Source organism: Tachyglossus aculeatus, chromosome 10 (genome assembly GCF_015852505.1).
Source record: "Tachyglossus aculeatus isolate mTacAcu1 chromosome 10, mTacAcu1.pri, whole genome shotgun sequence".
Lineage (NCBI taxonomy): Eukaryota > Metazoa > Chordata > Mammalia > Monotremata > Tachyglossidae > Tachyglossus > Tachyglossus aculeatus.
This window is the reverse complement of record NC_052075.1, coordinates 45,646,399-45,669,706: the sequence shown is the minus strand read 5'-3', so window position 1 is coordinate 45,669,706 and position 23,308 is coordinate 45,646,399. Positions and strand designations below refer to the sequence as shown.

Below are 23,308 nucleotides of genomic sequence, written 5' to 3'. Positions count from 1 at the left end.
TGGTTCTTCTGCTAGAGGGTTATAAGAATTAGCTTAATATATTTTAATCACCAACTTGTACTTCCCAAGTGCTTAGTACAGTGCTTCGCACACAGTAAGTGCTCAATAAATACGATTGAATGAATGAATTGCGCTGTTGTTTCCAAGGACAGATTTGGAATGGGGGCTGGAGAATAGAGAAAAAAATGTGACCAGAAGCCACTGGACCCTTCGTTACCGCCTTGTCACTCCAGCATCCTCATCATCGTCCACAGTCAAACTCTGAAATAATGCTGGCCTCCAGTTTTCTTTCTTGAACATTGCTTTGGCCCAGCTGAAGTATTGAGAAATGCCAGGATGGCCTCGTGGAAAGGGAATGGGTTCGGAAGTCAGAAGATTTGCATTCTAATCCACTGTCTGATATTAGTCAAGTCACTTAACTTTTCTATGCTTCAGTTACCTCGTCTGTAAAATGGAGATTAAATACCTGTTTTTGCTCCCTCTTAGGCTGTGAACCCCATGTGGTACAGGGACTGTGCCCAATCTGACAGCACCTACCACAGTGCTTCACCCCATAGTAAGGCTTTTAACAAATACCAAAATTATTGATTATTTTTGTCTCTGATTATTGTGACGTCTACATTGTTCAGGAAGACATGCACTCTGTTCACCTCCAGAGACATAAGAACATACAGATCTAAGATATCTGGAACTAACATGTGATAAGTTTCATGAATGGTGATTCAAAAAGGGGAATTCTTATGATAATAATAATGATAGCATTTATTAAGCACTTATTATGTGCAAAGCACTGTTCTAAGCGCTGGGGAGGTTACAAGGTGATCAGGTTGTCCCACGGTGGCCTCACAGTCTTAATCCCCATTTTACAGATGAGGTAAATGAGGCACAGAGAAGTTAAGTGACTTGCCCAAAGTCACACAGCTGACTCCATGTGTGATTTGGACACATCACACATGGATGTGATTTGAACCCATGACCTCTGACTCCAAGGCCCATGCTCTTTTCCACTGAGCCACGCTGTTCTTATCATCAGCATCATCAATCGTATTTATTGAGCGCTTACTATGTGCAGAGCACTGTACTAAGCGCTTGGGAAGTACAAATTGGCAACATCTAGAGACAGTCCCTACCCAACAGTGGGCTCACAGTCTAAAAGGGGGAGACAGAGAACAAAACCAAACATACTAACAAAATAAAATAAATAGGATAGACATGTACAAGTAAAATAAATAAATAAATAAATAGAGTAATAAATACGTACAAACATATATACATATATACAGGTGCTGTGGGGAAGGGAAGGAGGTAAGATGGGGGGGATGGAGAGGGGGACGAGGGGGAGAGGAAGGAAGGGGCTCAGTCTGGGAAGGCCTTATGAAGGTAACATTCCTGTCACAAAAATATATAGCACACACCACTAATGGTTATTTTTAGGCCAACCAGATATTGAGAATCACAAGTATTTTCTGGTTCTGAGTTCTGGAATTAAAGTTGATTTTTCTTTTTTTATAATTCATTTCTCATGAATTTTAGATCTTTACTTTCTATTTCTTCTCATGGGAACGTTCTCCTAAACCCTCCACCCCAGACAAATGAGCAGCCTGGCATATTAGGTAGTGCGTGGGCCTGGGAATCAACGGGTTATGGGTTCTAATCTGCGCTCTGTCTGTTGTGCGGCCTTGGGCAAGTCACTTCACTTCTCTGTGCCTCAGTTACCTCATCTGTAAAATGGGGATTGAAACCATGAGGGCTACATGGGACACGGATTGTGTCGAACCAAATTTGCTTGAATCCACCCCAGCGCTTAGTACGGTACCTGGCACATAGTAAGCACTTAACAAATACTACAATTATTATCAATCAATCAATCAATCAGTCGTATTTATTGAGTGCTTACTATGTGCAGAGCACTGTACTAAGCGCTTGGGAAGTACAAATTGGCAACACATAGAGACAGTCCTTACCCAACAGTGGGCTCGCAGTCTAAAAGGGGGAGACAGAGAACAAAACCAAACATACCAACAAAATAAAATAAATAGGATAGAAATGTACAAGTAAAATAAATAAGTAAGTAAATAAATAAATAAATAAATAAATAGAGTAATAAATATGTTATCATATTATTATTGTTATCATAAGTAATTTTTAAATTCCATATCCTCTGAGCTGCATTTTGTGACATACAATGACGTATACCTCTGAATTGGAGAAATGATAGTGTGGTAACACATTTGCCCCTTAAATAAAAATCTTGTTCTTATGGAAGTTCAGTGATGCATTCTCATAAATTACTTTCAATTCTTCTTCCTTACCCATTCTCACAAATGCTTTGGGATTTTTACATTCAGTAGTTCAAGTGTCGAAATATGAATTTGGCAACGAGTTGATGTGTCCAGAGAAGCTTAAAGGCCTAAAGTAATTTCCATGCCTGTGAATGAGAAAAGTCCTTTGTAAAGTATTTAAAGTTCATTCTTGTTTGAGTCAATCCGTAACTGCTGTTGCTTTAGTAGATACTCGTTTGCTTAAAGATCAAGTGTTTGACTTTTTTCCCCCCCTCTCATCTTTACATGTTCACAGTTTCCAGGTAGTGGACTATTGCTGTACTGTTACAGTGTTTTTTTTTCTTTTTACTATCTTTCATTCTCCACTTTTTACCCTTTCTCTCCTCTTCAGCCCTCCTATTCCACCTCCTGTCCCTTCGTTCCTCCCTCCCACTTGCCCAGTGGGGCTTAGCTATTGATCCCAGCATTGGAGACATGAGAATGGATTTGTGTTCTCATCAGTTTTGTCTTGGTCTTATCAGATCTCGGGTCGTACTGTGTTCTCCTAGGTCTTTATTATGCATAGTCGATCTCTGCTTTTAAAATTTCTAAAGGAATAGATCTTAGGTAGGTGAAATAGGACGTTGCAGTATGCCCTTTGTGATCTAATTGACTATTCAAAGGCAAATTCATTGGCTGACAGCATCCTTTGCAGGATCAAGCAGTATATTTTGCATTGAATTATGTCACCCAAAGCTTTTTTAAATTACCGTGAGGATTTCGAAGAGCCATAAATGGAATCTTATTACATTTTTTTGGTTTGTTTTATGCTGCTACATTACTGTGTGTGAACAAAAGAAAACATTATTCGGTTTGTAAGTGTTTTAGGGGTCAAGGAGGGTAATATCAGTCAGAGAATGATGCTGCGCAGAGGGAACCAGATGATGGTACGTAAGGGGTTCAGAAGGTGAAATCATTTCCATTACCATAAGGAACTATTCTTCGTCTTATAGCTGTCTCTTATTGTGCTATCATAATTGCTTAATTGCCTGCTCACCATAAAGTTTTATACTGTGTTGCCTTCCTATTTTACTGTTCACATGGAAAGAAGTTTTAATGACATTGATATAGACTTTACAGCATTTTTCTACCTTCATCATTTTCTTTACAGTTCTGGTTTTTGAGGCTGTGTTGAATGAAGGAACTCTATAGGCCTGTGATAGTGTGTATATGCGTGGCTTGAACTCTATAGGCCTGTGATGGTGTGTCTATGCGTGACTAAGTGGAAAAAGCATGGGCTTGGGAGTCAGAGGACGTGGGTTCTGATCCCGGCTCCACCATTTGTCTGCTGTGTGACCTTGGGAGAGCCACTTAACTTCTCTGTGCCTCAGTTACCTCATCTGTAAAGTGGGGGTTAAGACTGAGCCCCTTGTGGGGCAACCTGATTACCTTGTATTTACCCCAGCACTTAGAACAGTGCTTGGCACATAGTAAGCGCTTAACAAATAATATAATATTATTATATTAATATATATGCACCTATTTTTTAAAGGCATCTTCCCAAAAGACCACAATCACTATTACAAAGTGCTATTTAGTTCTCCAGTTACTCTCAAGTCCCATGCTTTGGGTTTGTATAAACGATTGTTTTCTATTATACTATACTGTATTGGTACTATCGTATTCTATAATATAGTACATTAAAGTTGTAAGTTTTTACATTAAGTTTCTTTTTCATTTTACACGCCGCAGGACTTAGACACAAAGGTGAGTCGTGAAGCAGAGGGAAACACAAAACAGGCATATGGCACCCTCTTCATCCTGCAGATAGTAGATTGTTCAAATGTCACGATATAAGATTGCAACTGTAAAAAGGGTGATTTTCTTAATTACCTCCAAAAGACAGGTGAAGGGCTGTTGGCCAATCCCATTCAACTTAATCCCTTAGGCAGCAATATGAGTCCGTTTCTGTTGGTTTTCTCCTTGTCGGAGGGGGAGACCATTATCTCTATAATAACCTTTCTAGACAAAAGAGCATAAGCAATGGCACGGATTGCATCAAATCTAGAGCTCATCCACTGCAATAGTCCATTTCCTTCAGTGACAACAGGACACTTGGAGAAACAGTGTGATAGTTGCTCTACTTGACAGTCATTGTAGCAGTTAGAGATATGCTATTTGAAGTACCTAAAATATTCCGCTATATCATTAACGTTCCGTCTATTACCTATTATTATAAATACATTCAAACTCCTTGAACTGACTGATATTTTGGCATACAACTTCCAGTGAGATTTCAACCGTAATTTTACCATAGTATGAAATATTTGGTTGGGTTTTAACTTACCACCTTGAAGCTTTAATGGGAGTCCTCTTGTTGTGGTGTGATAGAATTTGGTGAACAGTAATACTTTATCATCTGTCCAAACCTTTCATGTCTTTGTAAATTTCAGTTCTGTCCCCTGTCTCAGCTATTATTTTTGAAGCCAGAGATCACCTGTGGAACCCTTCTTATAGATAGGAGTTACTTGCCCAGGTGGTACTGTCAGCATCGGCGATGACAGGTTGCATAATCTTTCTTCAGAAACCTCCACCGGATTTCACCCAGCCCCAGGGATTCGTGTATATGTTGTGTATCAATTTGGTCTAAAATATCTAGTGCGGGCACCACGCTTTGGTTCAATTCTTTTGACCCGTCTGGTACAAAGTGCAATTTGTAGGTGAGAATTTGACTTACTTCCTCCATTGAAGACCAGTAAAAGAAAGACTCCATCTCATTCATCTCCTTTTCTTCCTGGGGGCATTTTTTTAAACCACAGCAAGTGACTCTACTGATTCCACAACAAGATTTCCTTTTTATGTCATGTGCAAAGAACCTTCATCTTTAGCTTGGTCAAGGAGTTTTCATGCTATATTTTGTTCTACCTGATTTCCTACTTTCCCCATGATCTGCCACTCATTTGAGAGCTTTCCATTCTCCAAAGGATAACTATTTTCCTCTGACAACTGTTATAGATGCATTTGAACCCTAAAACGTGTCTTATTTTTAGTGTTGTGTGGGGTTTGTAACCAAAAATTTTGCTCTTTGAAAGATATTTCTTCATTCCCTAAAATCTCCCACATCATTCATGACTCACAAATTCCTTAATTTTTATGATTACTGTTATTGTCATTTAAAGGATAACAAGTCCTTTATCTCTGTTCTTTTTTCATTTCTGGAAAAATGAAATGCCTCACAAATCAGAGTTGCAAAACTAATAGCTTTTCCAAACCATTCAACCACCAGCATTTCAACAATATGTGTTTTTTTTCCCAAGAGGCAACTGTTTATTAGAAAGGAACTGAATAATATAAGGAGTGGTGTGCAAATGCAGATTTCTTCATTGAATAGTTTCAAGGTTCCCTATTGTGAATATGTTCTGTACAAGTCACGTGTAGAAAAATTTGTGTGCAGCCTCGTATTCTGCTAGTAGGCTATCGTATTGCTGAAACAGCCTTTGTCCAAAGTAACATGGAAGCTTTACTATATAGCACAGTGATCCTTGAATTTGAGTAACACTGTGCCTCATGCAGCATTCTGACACTTTCAAATTCTTTCGGACAAAGTAGGGCACAGCTGTTATAGAGGAAAAAAATACAATACAGATTCAGCCTTTACATTTAAATCAGCAATCATCTTCTTATTAATGTTTTTTTTTCCTGTGAGTAGCAAAATCCTAACTGGCTGCAAAATTTTCATCTCTGTGTACTGTACTTATTTCCAACACAATTTATGTTTAACTTTTACTTTGCTGGTGCTGCTTTTTCTTGATATAGGTTTTTCCTCGTTTCTTTTTTTAGGCCAGGCAGCTGGAAGAGAAAGACAGAGCGATGAAGAAACAGGATGCCTTCTACAAAGAGCAGCTGGCTAGACTGGAAGAGAGGGTAAGAACAGTTTCTCTCTTTTGAGGGGATGGAGGGGAAAGCACAGAAATATTTTTTCTTGGTATTTCCTGCGACCAGCTTGATCATTTTTGATGAAATGTGTTTAAAAGCCTTAATCCCACCATGTCACCAGGGTTAAGTAGGAGCAAAATGAAGCCCTGCATGCCTCGCTCCCCCCAACACATACACCCAAACCCACCTACCCACCCCCACACCCCACCCCCAACCCCCGTATTTTAAAGCTACATGTGAGTTTCCAGTACTCTACCAGTCTTGACAATAATAATAATAATAATAATAATGGTATTTGTTATGCACTCACTAGGGAGAGTCAAGCAGAGGCATATCCATTCCTAGCTTGGGCGGTGGCTAGCAAGTGGAAGGCAATCTGCTACAAGTCAAAACTCACCTGTACTGGGCAGCAGCGGCGTAGGAGAGAGCCGAGGGCAGAGATTCATGTTTACTGCGTGGAAAGAGGCAGTGGTAAACGTCTTCTTTATTTTTACCAAGAAAACTCTACGGATACCCTACCAGAACGATTGCGGATGGAAGTGGGGGGGTTCTGGGAGAGATGTGCCCATGGAGTAACTATGGGACAGAAAGACATGACAGCATAAGACCAGACAAATGATGATGAAATGCTAAGGATTGTAGAGCCTTCCTGAATTCCTGGAAAATGATCCTTTTTCACCTCCAGTGCCCCATCCCCTGCCAGATTTAACTTAAAAGTCATCTTATTCTCACCACTCATTCCCTTTGGGCAATCCTTAGATGATGACAGTATATTTCACATTGGATTTGTATTAACTGAAGAGGAGGGACCAGTCCTAAGGCTTTGTACATAGGAAACAGCACAATCAATCAGTGGTATTTATTGAGTGCTCATGGTGTACTAAATGCTTGGGAGAGTGCAATAACACAGAAAAGACCAGACTCCCAAGTCTGCTCCTGTGGACAAGGTGGTGCCTAAGTGTGTGGCCTAATTGGAGAAAACACAAAACTCATTAAAGGCAGCCATGCTCCCAATGTGGTCATTGAATGATTAGAGAAAGATAGTACTAATAAGCTATTTCTGATAGCCCTAGAATATCATCTGTTACAGTATATAAACTCCCAGGCAAGCTAGAATCAAAGGGATTTTCTCTGGCGATTTTCCTTAATGGAAATGTTGAGGGCATAACCCAAACTGGAATGATTAGCCATCTGGCATGGCAGGCACTTACGGTGTGTGCCTTGTCTGTGTCGGTTTTGAATGGACTTGCACCTTTGAAAATGACCAGCTGCCATGGTGTTGGGGAAGGGAAGCTGCAGGCTGTAAGAATAACTTGTTCCTGAAGCTGCTTAGATCCCTCCCTCCCTACCACAGAGTTCAGTTGGATTCAAAAATGACCACTTGAGAGTAAGAAGGAAAGATTGGCCAGTGGGTCATTGCTAGGTTGCTGTCTTTTGTTGGGCCTGTGAGTGCCCCTCCATGGAATTGACAGCAGCTTCCCGCATCGCCCCGACTAGACTAGGGAAACCTGATCTGAACTCCAGGGTGGCTTTGCCAAAGTCCCCAGGGTTGACACTGGGTTTTGGTTTATTCATTCATTCATTCAATCGTTTAGAATGGAGAAGACCTCAGGACCTTAGCCGAACTGGAGTGTCTCCCTCCCGGACTGGGAACTTCCCCGGGCAGAAGAGGTGGAGAGCCAGAGCCAGATGATTCTGTAGACTGTATTCTTCTAGACTGTGAGCCCGCTGTTGGGTAGGGACAGTCTCTATATGTTGCCAACTTGTACTTCCCAAGCGCTTAGTACAGTGCTCTGCACACAGTAAGTGCTCAATAAATACGATTGAATGAATGAAATGAATGTAGCCCAAAGAGGATCTGATTTGGTAGCATGTTCCCAGAGGATTTAGATGGAAGTGGTTCTTCCTCCACCTTGTTTTCTCCCAGAGTTGGTCATGATCTCTGTCAGGACCCTAATCTGGTCTTTTATGGAGTTCCTCTGATTGGGAGCCATCTCAGCCTAGAACAATCTTTGAAGCTCACTTCTGAAGTGCCAGAAGGCCCATTAGGAGCTCTGGAGTTTGGGACAGAAGGCATGGGACCCACGGGTGCCAGAGAGACATTGTTTTTTTTTTTTCTCCCTCCCTCCCTTCTTCTTTCCCCTTCCCCCAACTCTCCTTTCTCCTTCTCCTCCTCCCCGTCCCCCAACTTCTGTGCCTCCCCTGTGACTGACAATGCAGGAGAACTGCAGTGGAGAGGTCAGACATTCCCTGACAATGCTGGAGTTTATTCCCGCGAGTAGCACCAGGTGCGACTCTGTTGAGACTTTTTGAACCCATCCCAGGTAAAGTGCGTTCATAAAGGTTCCAACTAAAGAGCATTATGTGAGTCATTGTGGGACGGTAACATTTTCGTCCTGACAGATAGGGGAGCAATAACGAGGCAATCCCCAGACATCTTATTAATATAATAATAATAATGATGGCATTTAATAAGCGCTTACTATGTGCAAAGCACTGTTCTAAGCGCTGGGGAGGTTACAAGGTGATCAGTTATCCAGTGTTCCCTCTGGCTACCTGGCACCAATAGGTGCCATTAAAAGATTATTTTAGCATTACATGGAATGATATTGCTTTCTGTTACTCTGATGTTCATTCTTGGCCACTTCCTCAGTTAATGTTTTTCTCTGACTGGATTTTATCCAGGATCAGATGCTTGAGAGACATCTGGGTAACTGAGGCTACATTTCCTGAGTATAATGCAGAAGAACTGGAGAGTTGAATTTTGCCCACAGTGTCATGAGAATAAAAACTGACAAATACCTCCTAACAATGCCACATGGATATCGCAGAGTCAAAGAAATGCTGTTGCAAGCAGTGGTTAGAGGTGCATTAGTAGAAGCAGAAGTGATAGAGATCTTGGTGAACGAAGAGTTCTGGGTCCTGTCCCCCCACCAGAGAAATTCCGTGGAAACAAACCTTTGGCTGTGCAGTCCTTCTAGTGGAAAAAAGGGGAGGCTAATGACCAGAAGAGTCTCCGACTATTTCTGCTCCCACCTAGAATCAGATTAAACCCTGAAATACCTTTCCAAAGCAGTATTCTGGTACATCCGTTAGCTTGAAGCGTCATGGAAAGGTATGCTAATCATTCTTGCAGCATTTGAGTAGTCTCCCCCCCTCAGTAAGAGGGGGCACATAGGTCAGGTAGAATTGACATAGACATATGACACAGGCTTGTTTACCATCTTAAGAAGGTTGCTTGTCAGTTCCTTATCTGGGTCCACAGCTGAAGAAGATGTGGGAATTGTGTGGTTTGCTCCCGCCGCTAACGTTTCTCAGAAAAAGGAGATTTTTAGCATGTTCCCAAGGGATTTAGTTGGAAGTGGTTCTTCCTCCTCCCTGTTTTCTCCCAGAGTTGGTCATGATCTCTGTCAGGACCCTAATCTGGTCCTGATTAAAAGAAGGAAACTAGGAAGTGAGAGATGGGCTTTTGTGTCTCTGGGTGGGTGGCTACAGCAGGGAAAGGACAGCACTTCCCTTGAGGCTGTAGGGCAGCTTAAGATTCCCTCAGCATCTGTCTGGCAAGTCTAAGTTTTCATCAACTTTTCAATTTTTCAACCATGTGATCTTTCTTTGGTCCAGAAGTTGTTCAACCTGGCCTGTTTCTGCAATCTGGAAGTGTAGGGGCTGGAAAGGGTGGGGTAGGATTGTAAAGTGCCTTTGTCTCGCTCTGTTCAGGCGACAATTGGCACATTTGCTGCCATGGGTGCAGTATTTGCCAGGATACCTGCCAGTCGGGTTCTCTGCTCAGCCTTTATTGGGACTGAGTGTAGTTAGGAGTTTTATGGGGAATTTAAAAATCAGGAAGCTAATAATAATAATTATGGTATTTATTAAGCGCTTACTGTATTCTGAGCACTGCTCTAAGCGCTGGGTTAGGTATAAGGTAATCTGGTTGTCCCATGGGGGGATTACAGTTTTAGTCCCCATTTTACAGATGAGATAGCAACTGTATTTAGTATGGAGATTACACTTTATGTACCATTTCACTTTTTGGATTCTTGTATAGCTATATTGTGAAAAATAATATCAGTGTCTCAGCATTTAGAATTTTTCAGAATCCTTGTCTTTACTATGCCTGTCCTAAATTTTGGAGAGTTCTAATTCTTAGGTTTTTTTCTCATCAGTCATAAGGAACAAGCCCGCTCACCTTCTAACTATCCCTTGCTCTCTTCTGTCTCTCTAGCTTAGGCCTTTCCTTCTGCCTGGAATTCCCTCCCTCTCCCTAGCCGCCAAATCCTCCTGAAAGCCCACCTCCTGGAGGAAGTCTCCTCCAATTAATTCCCACCTTCCTAAACCTGTCTACATGTTTTGTTGTCTGTTTTCCCATTCTAGACTGTGAGCCTGCTGTTGGGTAGGGACCGTCTCTATATGTTGCTGACTTGTACTTCTCAAGCGCTTATTACAGTGCTCAGCACACAGTAAGCGCTCAATGAATGCGATTGAATGAATGAATGAATAAATCTACTAATCCCGACAACCCATTCGATGCTTTTATATTTGCATCCCTCCCCAGCACTGGCGTGCAGACCAATAGACTGCTTTGGTTGTACACTCCCAAGCATTTAATAAAATGAGATTGCACAGGATGGACTCAGTAAATATCAACAACTCATTGACGAATCAACCAATCACTTGTGTTTACTGAATGCGTACTGTGTGCCACATACTCTGTACTGAGCACTTGAGAGAGTACAGTAGATTTAACAGACCCGATCCCCACCCTCAAGGAGTTGACAGTCTAGCAGAAGCAGTCTCAACGCTTAGTCTGAAAGTTTATAATTCAATCTCTAATATTAGAACTCATTTGAATGGAAAGGTGCGCCCACACTTAAAGGAGACAGGGAATAAAAGGCAAGATCCTGCTGGGGAGGAGATGAGGTGCTTGGAGAGGTACAGTAACTGTAGATTTCTAGCAAACCATTTGTTGCAGTGAAGCTGTAACTTTCTGAAGGGGTCCCTCATGGCCTGAAGAGGTGATGAATTTCCAGTAGAAAGGGGTCTGGCCTACGGGATCTAAGAAAAGAGCTGCCCCTTGCATTTTAGAGCTGCAGTACAATCTCCAATTGGTTAATTTAATAAACTCTGCAGCTGGTGGTTCTTTTTCCAATATGAAGGGCATGGAAAAATAGCGCTGGCCTTTAATCCATCTCTTTGCTGGCCTTCGTTCATGTATTTGGAGCCCAGCTGATGGGATTTCAAAATCGTTGTATTGTTTTCTCTTTCAGGAAAAAATTCCCCTACTTGTCTGTATTTTTTTTTAAAAGGAATTTTGCGGGTCATTCCTTGGTATTTAGAGTGCACTGTATACTGTTAAAGCAAATACGTGTTTATCTGTCTGTTAGCCCTATTTGGAATTTGAAACACGATGAAATCGGAATTGGAAGAGATGGAGAGAGGACAAGAGTCTCCCGGGCCTCCTTTGTCAGTGTGCTGGAGAGGATTGAGGCACTACATGTCTCATCAAGAGGTCTTGCAAACTAAGGTGTCTCAGTTATTAATGCGCTCTTGCTCTTCATTCCATAGTATTTATTGAGCGCTTACTGTGTGCAGAACACTGTACTAAGCACTTGGGAAGTACGAGTCGGCAACATATAGAGACGGTCCCTACCCAACAGCGGGCTCACGGTCTAGAAGGGGGAGACAGACAACCAAACAAAACTTGTAGACAGGTGTCAAAATAATCAGAACAAACAGAATTAAAGCTAAGAGTGGTGGGTTTTGGCACCACATGGAGGGAGTTACAAGGGCCCCGAGTGACTGAAGAGCCCAAGGCATCAGAGAGCTAAAGAGAGGGACTTGGGATAGTATGGCATGTATTATGTCAGGTTTACAAACACCCGTTGTTCTCAGAAGACATTTGCATACTAATAGCAGTGTTTTGTGGCAAACCGAAATGGAGAGAAGATCACAGTGGTGCGGGATGGGTTGAGACCAACAGAAGAGGAGCTGAGAGAAATAAATTGCCGCTATGAAGAAACATACAGTACTAGTCCATCACCTGTGGAGAGAAATGCTAATTAAATTCTAAGATCATGCTTACATCAAATGAGCAATTTTAAAGAAGTCTCTCACTTGTGAATAGGTGGCGTTTCTGTCTATTGCATCATAAAGGGTCGGAACTCATCTCTGTGATTAATTGGCTTTTTGATTGCTTGACTTTTTTTTTTGTCAATTAGAAGCTCCATTTCTACTTTGCTCTGTGCACTGGAAAAAAAAATAACGCCAAAATTCGTAATAAAGGAGATGACAACAGAACAGATTAGTGTCAGCACAGCATGCTCTTATAGGAAGAAATGATGATGCATATTCGCAGCCAGATGAAGCTTGTCACTAATAAAATATTTCAGGGATAGGAGTGAAGCTGTGTCAACCTTTCCAGGGGATTAATACAGGACGAAGTAAATGTGTTCCAGCTGCAGCTGTGACTCTAAAAACATAAACAATTTTACTCTCAGGAGGGGATAACTGTTCATAATTTGGTTTCTGTGAGAAAAAGCCCTTTGATACTTTTCCAAAAAAGTATTTTTCAAACAGCCGTCAATGTTCTAGAACACAGGTAGCACTTAAATTCCAAAGTACTACATGTGTTTGAATTGTTAAACTAGAATGATTTAGCCAAAGAGTTGAGAGTAATATTCAAGTACAATTTAGCTGGGTACATTATAAGGTTATTTTAAAATTGGTATATTAAACTTGCAAAGAGATTTCACTTCTCAGCCTTCAAGAAGATATTCTTTGGCTGGTAGCTGGAGAATTTATCTATGCCTTCCTCTTCCCCAATGTAGCAAGACAGATTATCAGGGGATTTTAAGAGTTACAAGAGCCGTAAAAAGCATTGATAAGGTCCTTAGGTGACTGTATTTTGGTGAGGTGGGGGTACAAGTCATTCACTTTTAATCTTCATGTCTGCGGAGCCTTCTATTGTAAGGGAAGGACTCGGCTTGGTCCAGTTATAAGGATTTCGTGGCCGAGACCCTTGGTGAAGGAATTAATGATACTGCTAGTAATAGTAATAATTGGTGGTTTTGACAGCTCCACTCTCTCATCCCTGGATGCAAGAAACAGGTGAATAGAGGTGCAGCTCACTGCAAATTGTCACAAAAATTTTAACACACAGAGTCCATTTGTGACCAGGGTGACCACAGCATAGAGCCAGTATGGTGTCACAGCACCATAAACTAGGTAGTAATAATAATAATGGCATTTATTAAGTGCTTACTATGTGCAAAGCACTGTTCTAAGCACTGGGGAGGTTACAAGGTGATCAGGTTGTTCCACGGGGGGCTCACAGTCTTAATCCCCATTTGACAGATGAGGCAACTGAGGCACAAAGAAGTTAGGTGACTTGCCCAAAGTCAAATAGCTGACAATTGGCGGAGCCGGGATTTGAACCCATGACCTCTGACTCCAAAGCTCGGGCTCTTTTCCACTGAGCCATGCTGCTTCTCATGGAGAGTAGCCATCTCCAAAGCCGCTGCAGTCTTCACCACCCTCCTTAGCCAGATGTTTTCTGGATTTCTGCTGGGGCTGCGCATTAAGCGAGACACTTTAATCAGAGCAAGAGGCATTTTAGCAATGCAGAGTAGAGTGGGTAACCCTGAGTGGTGCTTAGCAACTGAGTTATGCATTATTCCCTTTTGTATCAATAGCTGGTTTATAGAAAAGTAGAGTTCCATTAGAACAATATCAATTGTTATCATGATTGTTGAGGTTACCCATACCATATTTGGAATTTAAGAACCGAACCACTGGGATTTTTATCGTCTGGCTGCCAGACTAGTCGTAAGGAATCTTACAATCACAAGAATCCTAAAGGGCAGTATGTAAGTTTTCATTACAGTCTGGAAAAAAAAAAAAACAATACCTGAAAACTACAGGAGTTGGGAGTGGGGAAAAGCAGTTTACTGTCGTTAGTAATTCACTGCCCAACAAACCCTACAACCATTTTGGCCTTTTCTAAGCCTTCATGGGTGTTCTAATGGGAAGTGCTTGCCACAGAGCCAAGAAATGTCATTTTCATTTGGTATTAAAAGTCTTGGCCTTTTCTGGTTCAATCTTCAAAGCATGCTCTGTTAAAATGATCCCCTTAACTGGAGCCAGTTTATTCTTCCATATCTAAGTTGGGAGGAGAAATTTCAAGTCATAGGATCAGCACTTGATTTGGGGTTCTATTTACCATCCAGGCTGTCGAGGAGTATTAACGTTAGGGTAAAATGAGAACCCAGAGTACAAAGCTGTGAACTGATGGCAAACCGTACACCTGGTATTAAATAGCATTATCCATCCTGCTTGCTACAGTAAATAGGATTTCAGTATTATGATGTGTCAGGGCTTTCAGAGAAATCAAATTTACAAGACACTAAACTGCCATACTCTCTGCTGAGCTGCTCTATTCTGGGATCTTTGCTTTCATATTAATCCCATTGGTAGGAAATGCTTGTACCAATTGTGCATGGAAATTATAATTTAATGATCTCTTCCTTTTCTCTATTCAGGGTTTAGAATGGACCACTGTGCTTTGCAGTGATCGCCCCAGGGCTCTGAAGAAAGAGATAATGTATAGTTCAGCTGCAGAGCCGAATATTGCCTTTTTGTGTGTGCTTATAATGATCATGAGTGCTAAGATGCCTGCAATATGGGTTTTATGTTTGTTCATACTATCTCAGCCCTTAACGTTTTCTTTACCCTTTGAAAGATGGTGCCATAATATAATCAGATTCTATTACCGTGACAAGTTTTTTCAAACTACACACCACTTGCGAGGGTCAGAGCCAGGTAAGACGTAATAGGTTGTTACACGGCTGAGGAAATCAAATCTAAACTTTTTGTATTTCTCTACAGTATGTCTGGGTATGCTAGACAGGCCTCGTCATTTAAAAAAATAATAGTGATCACCCTGTTTCTTTTCACAGAGATGGTCTCTCGCGGTTCACAATTGTTACATCGGGAAAAACCTTCCTTGTTTCCTAAATTTGAGCCTTATGGTAGTTTGGAGCCATGGCATTGTATTCTTAGAAGTTAATATTTATGCCTTCAATTTCTAAGTGAATAATTATTATCGTTTCTACCCCTTTGGCTTTCGAAGGTTCAGTATGATATCAGGTGCAGCCCTTTGAGGTAGGTCAGTCGATACCTTTGTTACCATTTTGTAGCTAGGAATTGGAGTGCAAAATGCAGAGAGGATAGTAGAAATCATTCTTTAATTCTTGGACCATAGACCTGTGCTTTATAAGCCAGAATTTCATGAAGATTGGCCAGGCTCAAAGGTCTCTTCGGCCTCATCGAGAAATAATACTAAGTGTCCACAGGTGCAGCGTTCAACCATAGGTTCTGTTTGGAGCAAGTGAAACAAACGTGGTGCCCGGTGTTAATTTGGCTTAAATAATCCCTGTTCTAAATAGAACAGGGTTGAGAGACAGGAATTGAACGGCTTTGGAGTCAGAGGTGGTGAGTTCTAATCCCGGCTCCACCACTTATCAGCTGTGTGACTTTAGACAAGTCACTTAACTTCTCTGTGCCTCAGTTACCTCATCTGTAAAATGGGGATTAAGACTGAGCACCACGAGGGACAACCTGATTACCTTCTATCTACCCCGGCGCTTAGAACAGTGCTTGGCACATAGTAAGCACTTAACAAATATTATAATTATTATTATTATTCCGAGGAGGCATGGTGTGGGCCCAAGGAACTTAGAGGCCCACCAGGCTTCCAGTGCCTTAATTTTGCCAGGTCTTATCTGTCACTAATGGAAATGATGAAGTTGACTAAAATTAAAGGGGAAGATGTGGGATGCTTGTTTCTCACTTTGCATGACTTCAAGTCATGGTACGGTAAGTTGTTTGGGAGGGAAGCGGTGGAGGACTCTAACAGAGCCATAAAGATTAATAAAGATCTGGGCTTCTTTATGGGGTGAATTTCAAGGTCTGGAGTTAGAATTCCTACATTTCTCTCTTAAAAATAGAATGCTTGATAAGTCTGGAACTAGTCTCTCATTTGGTGTGGGTTCTTGCTTCAGTGTAGAAATTTGGCAGTCATCCTTGGAACTATTTGTTAAGATTCAAAAGCCTATAATTAAGGAGCAAGGCATGCCATTTCTCTGTTGGGTCCTTAAAACATGATATCATGTATCTTTTGAATTTAGCCCGGTATTTAGTTCCCCACGTGCATTAAATGAGATGGCAAAACGGGCAAGTAGTTTAATTCCAAATAGGGTAGCAAGTTTCAAACAGTAGCTGATTTCACAAATTTCAGCTGCGCTCTGTTTAAAAATGCAGTTATGAGGCAGCTACTCATTGCATCAACTGTCCAATAAAAAAATATTGCACATAGTAAAGAGTGATGCTAAAAGTTTGGAGGATTGGCCCCGTGTGTAGTCTAACAAGCAAGGATGCTTTCAACTTAAATCATTGTTGGGTTGGAGTTCCTGCAGCTGCTGTTGAGACAGGTGAAAACTAAGGGAGAGAGTGAGATGGTCTGGGAACAACTTTGTAGTTCCCAGAAGTGGAGGGTAGTAGAGATGGTATCTGTTGAGCAGCTCCTGAGTGCAGTGCACTGTACTAAACTCTTAGGAGTTATATCTGCAGTGTTCACCATCTCTCCCCCCACACACCCATAAACACAAACCATTCTGTGGAGTTGTGTGTCTTAAATTAAATAGGATCAGCACTTGGACAGGTCAGGGGAATTAAAAGGAAATCAGGAGATGACTGGGAAAATGTGTGGGGTCATTTTGGGGCAGTGCACCGGCCATGAACTAGGGCTGTTGTAAAGTAGATAGCAAGGGAGCCAAAACGAAACTCATTCAGTTGCTGCCTCCATATATCTTAATTACCTTTCTAAGTTAAGACTGGATTTAGTAATGAGCCTTTTGGGATTTGTGGACTGTAGAGAAGAGGATAAACTGGTGGTCTTCAAAAGAGCAGGGAGGTCTGAGCTATTGAACACATTCAATCACCGCATCAGGCAAAAACTCCTCACTCTCGGCTTCAAGGCTGTCCATCCCCTCACCCCCTCCTACCTCACCTCCCTTCTTTCCTTCTCCAGCCCAGCCCACACCGTCCGCTCCTCTGCCACCGCTAATCTCCTCACCGTGCCTCGTTCTCACCTGTCCCGCCGTTGACCCCCGGCCCACGTCCTCCCCCTGGCCTGGAATGCCCTCCCTCTGCCCGCCTGCCAAGCTAGCTCTCTTCCTCCCTTCAAAGCCCTACTGAGAGCTCACCTCCTCCAGGAGGCCTTCCTAGATTGAGCCCCCTCCTTCCTCTCCCCTTCCTCCCCCTCCCCCCGCCTTACCTCCTTCCCCTCCCCACAGCAGCTGTATATATGTTTGTACATATTTATTACTCTATTTTACCTGTACATATTTACTATTCTATTTATTTTATTTTGTTAATATGTTTTGTTGTCTGTCTCCCCGCTTCTAGACTGTGAGCCCGCTGTTGGGTAGGGACCGTCTCTATATGTTGCCAACTTGTACTTCCCAAGCGCTTAGTACAGTGCTCTGCACACAGTAAGCACTCAATAAATACGATTGAATGATTGAATGAATTCTCTTGACAGGTGGGCTCAGCGCACTATAGATGAGGAGAAAAGTGGCAGGCCTGATCCCATTCGGGCAGCTCTGTTGGAAGCCAAAAGCAGAGACACCCTAAATTGCTTTTGTATGGCTGATAAAAAAATTAAGTCATTTCCATTTATAGAAATCAAAAAGAAAAAAAGCCTTCATCTCATAAAATCCTTGAAAGAAAAAAAAACAATGCTCTGCTGCCAGGTAACTTTTCCTGTTGCCAGCATACCTGCTGAAATTTCTTGAGCGCCAACAGGCATTCTGAACCAGAGAAAAATAGGAAATCATTCAAGATCCCTCTCCACCCCACCATTTATTTTCTAAATAACACTTTAAATTTAAAGAGAAAAAAAAAACTAGAGAACCTGAATCGAGAGGAACTCCAAGATGATCCTGAAAGAGGTCAGCATCCTAAAATGTGTGGTCAGTGATTAGGGGCATAGAAAAAGGGCTGTTTCCAGATTGAAGAGAGTGTGTAACCTGTAGTGGAAATTTTGGTAGTAATGTTGTAGGATGAGGAGTAGAATTAGTGGTATTACTGAGTACAGTATGCTATTTAAGTGCTTATAATTATATATATGGCATTTGTTGAGCATCTACTATGTGCCAGGCCCTGTACTAAGTGCTGTGGTGGATACAAGCAAATCCGGGTGGACACAGTCCCTGCCCCACATGGGGCTCACATTCTCAGTCCCCATTTTACAGTGGAGGGGACTGAGGCCCAGAGAAATGAAGTGACTTGTCCAAGGTCACACAGCAGCTAAGTGGTGGAGCTGGGATTAGAACTCATGACCTTCTGGCTCCCAGGCCTGTTCTGTAGCCACTACACCAGGTGCTTCCCAAGAAGCAGCATGATATAATGCTAGGATGCTCATTCAGGAACATCTTGGATTTCCCCTCAATTCGGCTTCTCTAGTTTTTTTCTATTTAAATTTAAAAGTTATTTAGAAAATAAATGGGGTGGAGAGGGATCTTGAATGATGTCCTGTTTTTCTTTGGCTCAGCATGCCTAGTTGGTGCTCAATAAAAATATATGTTTTATGTTTATATATAAAATACACTAGCTCAGATGTTTATAATTATCAGTTCCTATTATGTGCCAAGCCCTACTGTGTGCTGAGGTAGATAGAAAGTATTCAGATCGGTCCCTGTTCCAGAGTCCAAGAGGTAGGGAGAAAAAGTGTCTTGTCCCCATTTCACAGATGAGGAAAGTGACAGTGAGTGACTTGCCCAAGATCAAAAACCAGTTCTGGAGCTGGGTCTAAAGCGTGGGTTTTCTGCATCCCAGGACCTTGCTCTTTCCACTTAGGCCCATGCTGTCGACAGAGATCCACAAGCCCATAAGTGAGGGCTATGGTGCTCCAGGGATTGCTCAGGGATTGGTGTGAAGTGCTCAAGGAGTTTGTTCGTGATATGGAGGTACTTTATTCAGAGTGATCATCGCGTTAGAAGAATTACAGGCCAAGAGGAGAAGTCCTGAAGGATGGGAGTTTACGTAAGAGGGAGAATCATATGTAAAGTGTCCCAAGAAGCCCCTTATGAGAGCAGAGGTATTAGGGTGGGGATCTTTTAGACTGTGAGCCCACTGTTGGGTAGGGACTGTCTCTATGTATTGCCAACTTGTACTTCCCAAGCGCTTAGTACAGTGCTCTGCACACAGTAAGCGCTCAATAAATACGATTGATGATGATGATGATGATCGTGTAAATGGGGTGGGTGAACTGTGATTTGGGGAGGAGGAAGAGAAACAACACAGCTCTGGAAAATGAATCTTGTATAGGAAAATCCACAGCCGCTTCTCTAGAGGGTTAGATCCAGGCTACCTGTAGTGTCTAGGGAGTTATGAAGCCGTCTGTTTGGAACTCACTGGGAGTGTAAAATCACCAACGTCCTGCCTATTGCAAGGTGTTTTCTCATCACCCCACTGGCCAGTTCCTAAAAGCGACTCTAGATCTTTTTGAAGACTGCCCCTTTATTTTTCGGAGACCCTTATAAGACACTGTCATATTAGAGGATTTTCGTGGAATTAAAATACCATTAACCTCAATCTGAATGCAAAGAACAAACCTAAATAACCTTGCCATGGTCCTAGCTTTTCTAACTGGTCAAACTTTAATTATCCATTTTAAAGTATATTTTAAAAATTTTGATATTTCATCCTTTTTTCCCCTCTTTCCTCCCTTGTAAAACTTGCTAATAGGCTGAGATTCTGTTGGACTCTACCACTTCCTGTTTGACTTGAATCAATATCACTTGTGAAATAAACTTAATGACAAAAATAAGCAGTTGTTGCAGTCTGAGAAATGGACATCAGAAGGCATAAAAGATCTTGAAATGGAGGATGGTGTTCTTTTATGCATTTGTTCTACAATCTAAGGTAAAAGCAGGACTAATATTTAAATTGTTTTTCTCTTACAATAACATGAAATACTTTAAAATACACTGTCATGCCTCCAGTTTACCCAAAGTGCATTCCTTTGAAATTCAGCGATTAATTTTTCTTGGAAACTTTTGTATGATCCATTTTCCAGATCCCGTAATAAGCAACGACAGTTGATTTTTGCTTGTGCACCTGTGTGGAAATCAGTTATGGTTTTTCCATAGAGCAAAATATAGTAACTTATTGAAATGGTCCGTTGTAATTCTCAAGTTTGTCAAAATCAGAAATGGCAGAAATTCAGAAACTAAGACTCTGGACTCTCCCAGCATATGTACCCCCACGTTAAAGTACCATATTATCTAGTGGAAAGAAGAGAGCTCTGGGAATCAGTAGTCCCAGGTTTCTTGTTCCAGTGCTGTAAATAGAAGAAGTCCTGCTGAAACTGAGCCGTTGGCAGTGACGGTTTAAGCCTGATGAACCTTTTTGGGCATTTCAGTATCACTGAAAAATTGCCGTTTAATGTGGGCAACAATGACCACGGCAGCTACTGAGGCAACTCCCTGCTGGATTCAATGTTTCGACTCACTTTAACAGCCCTTTCCTCTCTTTCAAATCAGCCAAAAACCGACTCAACACCAATCACTATTTTGACTCACTGTTTATCTCCGTTGTTCTTTAGTCTATTTTCGATCCGTTGGCTATATCTCATTTCTAGGCCACCTTCAAGTTTTTAACTCAAGTTTCCTGGTGAGACAGGCAAGAACATCTTCATTGGAGGTTTTCAGTGTCATCACATCAACTCCAAATGCGGAGCGGAGCCTTTGTCTATTGTTTATTCCCCAAATGGAGAAATCTAGCCTGAAAGTGATTTATTTGAAAGTGTTCAATTTAGCAAGTTATTCCTTCTTATTCAGCTTCTCAGTGAGCAGAGTTTTGTCAGAACTCCTAAATTAGAGACTTCTTAAATGTTCCTCAAATTTCCAATGTATTTTAACTCGAATGTTAAAGGAAAGGATTTCTTGCTTCAGTACCTTTCAGTTGTTTATTCTCTCCAACCATGGCTAGGAATATTTGCCACAAAATGTAATTCTAATAGCAGAACTAAAGTCTTCCCACTGTTTTACTTAACCTTTGTGGAGAAGAGTGGATGGGAGGTTGTCATCCACACTGGCCATAACTGGAAGAATTTGCAAATCTTAAATTTTCCAGCTATCTGCATCTGATCCACTGTGGTGGGAGGTGGATGGTGGGAGGCAATCTGGCTCAGCAGACCCCTGTTTTGGCTTGGACATCCAGCTAATAGCAACAAGAGAACTTCTGGTTCCTGGAATGATCTGGACTGGTGTGCAAGGAAGGCCCCAACCTGGTAGAGAGCAAAGATTCCCACAAATAATAGCTGAGGTTCTCCTTTTTGGGGGTGGTCTATCCCCACATAGGCTGAGCCTGCATATCCTGTTTTGTTCATCTATAGGAAGGTCCTCTTTCTATGCCCCATTTTCCCCTCCAGCTCTCCTTAGCAATCGGAGCACTCACCTGGTAAATATATAGCCAGTACAAATATCGAGCCCTGTACCTTGTTTGAAATGTACTAGCCAGCAGGAACCTAGTGCAGGTTTTATGATATGCAAGTGTAGAACTTTTTCCATGGAGTGTGCTTTAGGATGCTTATGGGGATTGCTGCCCAGTAAAAACACCAGGTAGTTCCTTCATTAGCAGATTTCCTTCTCTGTTTTGCTTATATTTATCAGCAAAAATTTGTGGATGTGTAGGCTTTAAAACAAGTAACTGGACACTCTCGAAGTCATCGCAGGTGAAAGCGTCTGTTTCTGTTTACAATTATAACTGCAGTATCCTCACTTGTGTTTTTAAGGAGCAAAGTAAAATATGCAATCAGTAAGTTTTTAAAACGTGCTACTGACTAGAGGAAAGATGTAATTAGAGAGTCTAAAATGGTTTATGTGACAGTTAAGTATTTTGAGACTCTAAAATGATGAAACTCAATTGAGATCACTCAATTTCTTATGAAAGGAAACCCAGTGGACTCAATGGGATTGTAAACTTCTGCAGTACGCAACTGAGCCAGCCCCAAGGACCCCCATTCCTTGTAAGATGCCTGTTCTACATGTCACAGAACATTAAGAACCAAGTCTGTGACCTCAAGGTCAATATATCCTTGGTATATTTCCTACTAGTTGTGGTTCCCTATATTCGTACATCGATGCGAACTAGGTGTGCTAGTAGAGGGTATTGGCGTGAATTGGCCTTTGGAACGCTTATCATAGGCTTCAGAGGCTACCCGAGAATGTCACTGATAAATGTTGCCTATTCCGAAATCTTAATGTGCATCCTAATTTCATCTGTCCCCTTTAAGGAGGTTTCAGGACTTCGCAGACAATAATTAGAGACCTCTTTGCCATTGCAGTACCGATATTTACAACTCAAAGACATTTTACAGGTCAGTAAACTGAAGTTCCCAAGGGTGAGCAGAGTTGTCCGTCGGTGGACATTAAGCCAGCGGCAGTGAAATAAAGCCCACAGGCCTTGATTCTTTGCTGGGTTTAACTGGACAGCCTTCCCTCAGTGTGTACGGGTGTGCCCCCTTAAGTGATTGGGTTAGTTATATTTTCCATTTTAAGCAGCAATTAGCTTTTCATTTTAGATATTTTATGGCACTCCATGTGTATCTTTCATTTGGAGCCTTAGCTTATCCAGCTAATAGCCAGCAATTTAGTTATATATGAAGCAGTAGCTCTGTGAAATACCGATGCAGCCTTGCACTAAATGACATTGCAGAGCTAATGTTCAGGCAACCCTCTCTTCGCATATAGAGCCTCATTTTCACCGCTGTCAGCCTGAGTGATATTTTAATTTTTCGGCCCCTTGGAAAACTTCAGTCTCTTATCCAGTAGATAAATGAGTGAACCCCCAGGAAACACTGCAGCGTGTTTCCGTTTGGCGATACAAGAAATGCAGGAGTTACTAAGCGTCTGGTCCCATCAAGAGGAGGCGTGTAATGAGTAAATGATGGGAAAAAGAATTCGGGAAACAGGTGATCAATCCAATCTAAGTTGACCGACCACTTCTTAATAACTTGGCCCCCAGATGAACACAGAGGGCTTTCACCG

The 23,308-nt window shown here is 41.7% G+C and overlaps 1 protein-coding gene across 2 annotated transcripts in view; it reads left to right on the top strand.

Moving 5' to 3' along the window:
• The window catches only part of CHCHD3 (coiled-coil-helix-coiled-coil-helix domain containing 3), a 215,007-nt gene that overhangs the window by 112,078 nt on the left and 79,621 nt on the right, over positions 1-23,308 (top strand). Inside the window, exons 5-6 of one of the 2 annotated variants that reach the window (XM_038752092.1) lie at positions 4,014-4,028; positions 6,102-6,185. In XM_038752092.1, coding sequence (XP_038608020.1) covers positions 4,014-4,028; positions 6,102-6,185 — 99 coding nt within the window. The remainder of the gene's footprint in view (positions 1-4,013; positions 4,029-6,101; positions 6,186-23,308) is intronic. The other variant, XM_038752093.1, reaches the window with a different exon arrangement.